At 69.4% G+C, this 1489-nt stretch overlaps 1 protein-coding gene across 1 annotated transcript in view; it reads left to right on the top strand.

Moving 5' to 3' along the window:
* KLC3 (kinesin light chain 3) overlaps nt 1–1489 on the top strand; it is a 6276-nt gene extending 4787 nt beyond the window's left edge. Inside the window, exons 6-11 of the mRNA XM_026058232.1 lie at nt 124–297; nt 396–483; nt 646–683; nt 880–995; nt 1081–1138; nt 1214–1489. Coding sequence (XP_025914017.1) covers nt 124–297; nt 396–483; nt 646–683; nt 880–995; nt 1081–1138; nt 1214–1285 — 546 coding nt within the window. The 3' untranslated portion in view covers nt 1286–1489. The remainder of the gene's footprint in view (nt 1–123; nt 298–395; nt 484–645; nt 684–879; nt 996–1080; nt 1139–1213) is intronic.

Here is a 1489-nt window from a genome sequence, read left to right as displayed (position 1 = left end):
GTGCTGAGCACCCATAACCACCTCTCCTGGTCCCCCAGGAGCTGAGCACCCATACCCACTTCTCTTCACCCTTTAGTCCTGGGTGCACAGCACCCATACCCACCTCCTTTTGCCCCCCCTCAGGTGCTGGGTGCTGAGCACCCCGACGTGGCGAAGCAGCTCAACAACCTGGCGCTGCTGTGCCAGAACCAGGGCAAGTTCGGCGAGGTGGAGGGCTACTACGGGCGGGCGCTGCGCATCTACGAGCGGCGCCTGGGCCCCCGCGACCCCACCGTGGCCAAGACCAAGACCAACCTGGTAGGGTGCCGTATCCCCCCCAGGGATGCCCCATGGCACCCATGGGTGCCCGCTGACGCCCACTCTGCCCTCTCCTCCCCCCCGCCCCCCCCCCCCAGGCCTCCTCCTACCTCAAGCAGGGCAAGTACAAGGAGGCCGAGGAGCTCTACAAGGAGATCCTGAGCTCGCACGAGCTGAGCGCCCACGGTGAGCCGGGACAGGGGGGCACCCCTGGGTGCTGCAGCAGGTGTGGGGGTGCCAGGGGAGGGGGTGACCATGGTTATGGGGTTCCAGGGGACATGGGTGGCATTGGAGGGGGGGGGGGAAAATGCCACATGTCCTGCTCCTGTCCCCTCTCTCTCTGCCCAGGTGACTTCGGCCAGGCCAGCGCGGCTCCTTCGAGCAGGGTAAGGTGGTGGTGGGGTCCCAAGGGTGCCCTGCCCGGGGGGGCTCCAAGGGCACCCTGGGGACCTGGACAGGGTGGAGGGACCCTGCTTGGCTCCAAGGACACCCTGGGGACCCAGTTGGGGTGGGGGGACCCTGCTTGGCTCCAAGGACACCCAGGGGACCTGGATGCCCTTCCCTGGCTCCCCCCCCCACCAGACACCCAAGGGTGCCCTGCAACGGAGCAGCTCCTTCTCCAAGCTGCGGGAGTCCATCCGGCGYGGGAGCGAGAAGCTGGTGTCGCGGCTCCGAGGCGAGGGTGCCCCCAAACCCGGGTAAGGCGGCTCGGGGCACCCCAGGGTGGTGGCTCGGGTGTCCCAGAGCCGGGCACCGAGTCCCCTCTCCTTCCCGCCCCGGCAGGCTCAAGCGCGCCAGCTCCCTCAACGTGCTGCACGTGGGCGAGCGCCCGGCGGCTCCGGTGAGTTCCTTTGCTCCGCGTCCCCCTGTCCCCGGCTCGGCCTCGGCTCATCCCAGCGCCGTCGCCGGCCCGCAGGTCCCCGAGCAGCAGCTGCCCGAGAGCCGCATCCTCAGCGCCAGCACCCACGACCTCGCGCACGACAGCTGAGCGCACGACGGCACGGAGGGTCCGTCTGTCCACGGAGAAGGCGAGCAGCCGCCTCCGGGCTTGGAAACGGAGCCGGCTGCGGGCACCCACGTTGCRCGCCCGTGGGTGCCGCGGCCGAGGCTCCGTATCTGTCGTATTTAGAGGCTGTAGCAGGGAGCCGGGTGTCGTGGTGTCGCGGGAATAAAGTGCAGAGACGCAGCGGTG

The sequence above is a fragment of the Apteryx rowi genome, unplaced genomic scaffold, assembly GCF_003343035.1.
Source record: "Apteryx rowi isolate R43461 unplaced genomic scaffold, aptRow1 scaffold_1444, whole genome shotgun sequence".
NCBI classification, from domain to species: Eukaryota; Metazoa; Chordata; class Aves; order Apterygiformes; family Apterygidae; genus Apteryx; species Apteryx rowi.
The sequence above is the reverse complement of the archived record's forward strand: the minus strand, read 5'-3'. Positions and strand labels throughout refer to the sequence as shown.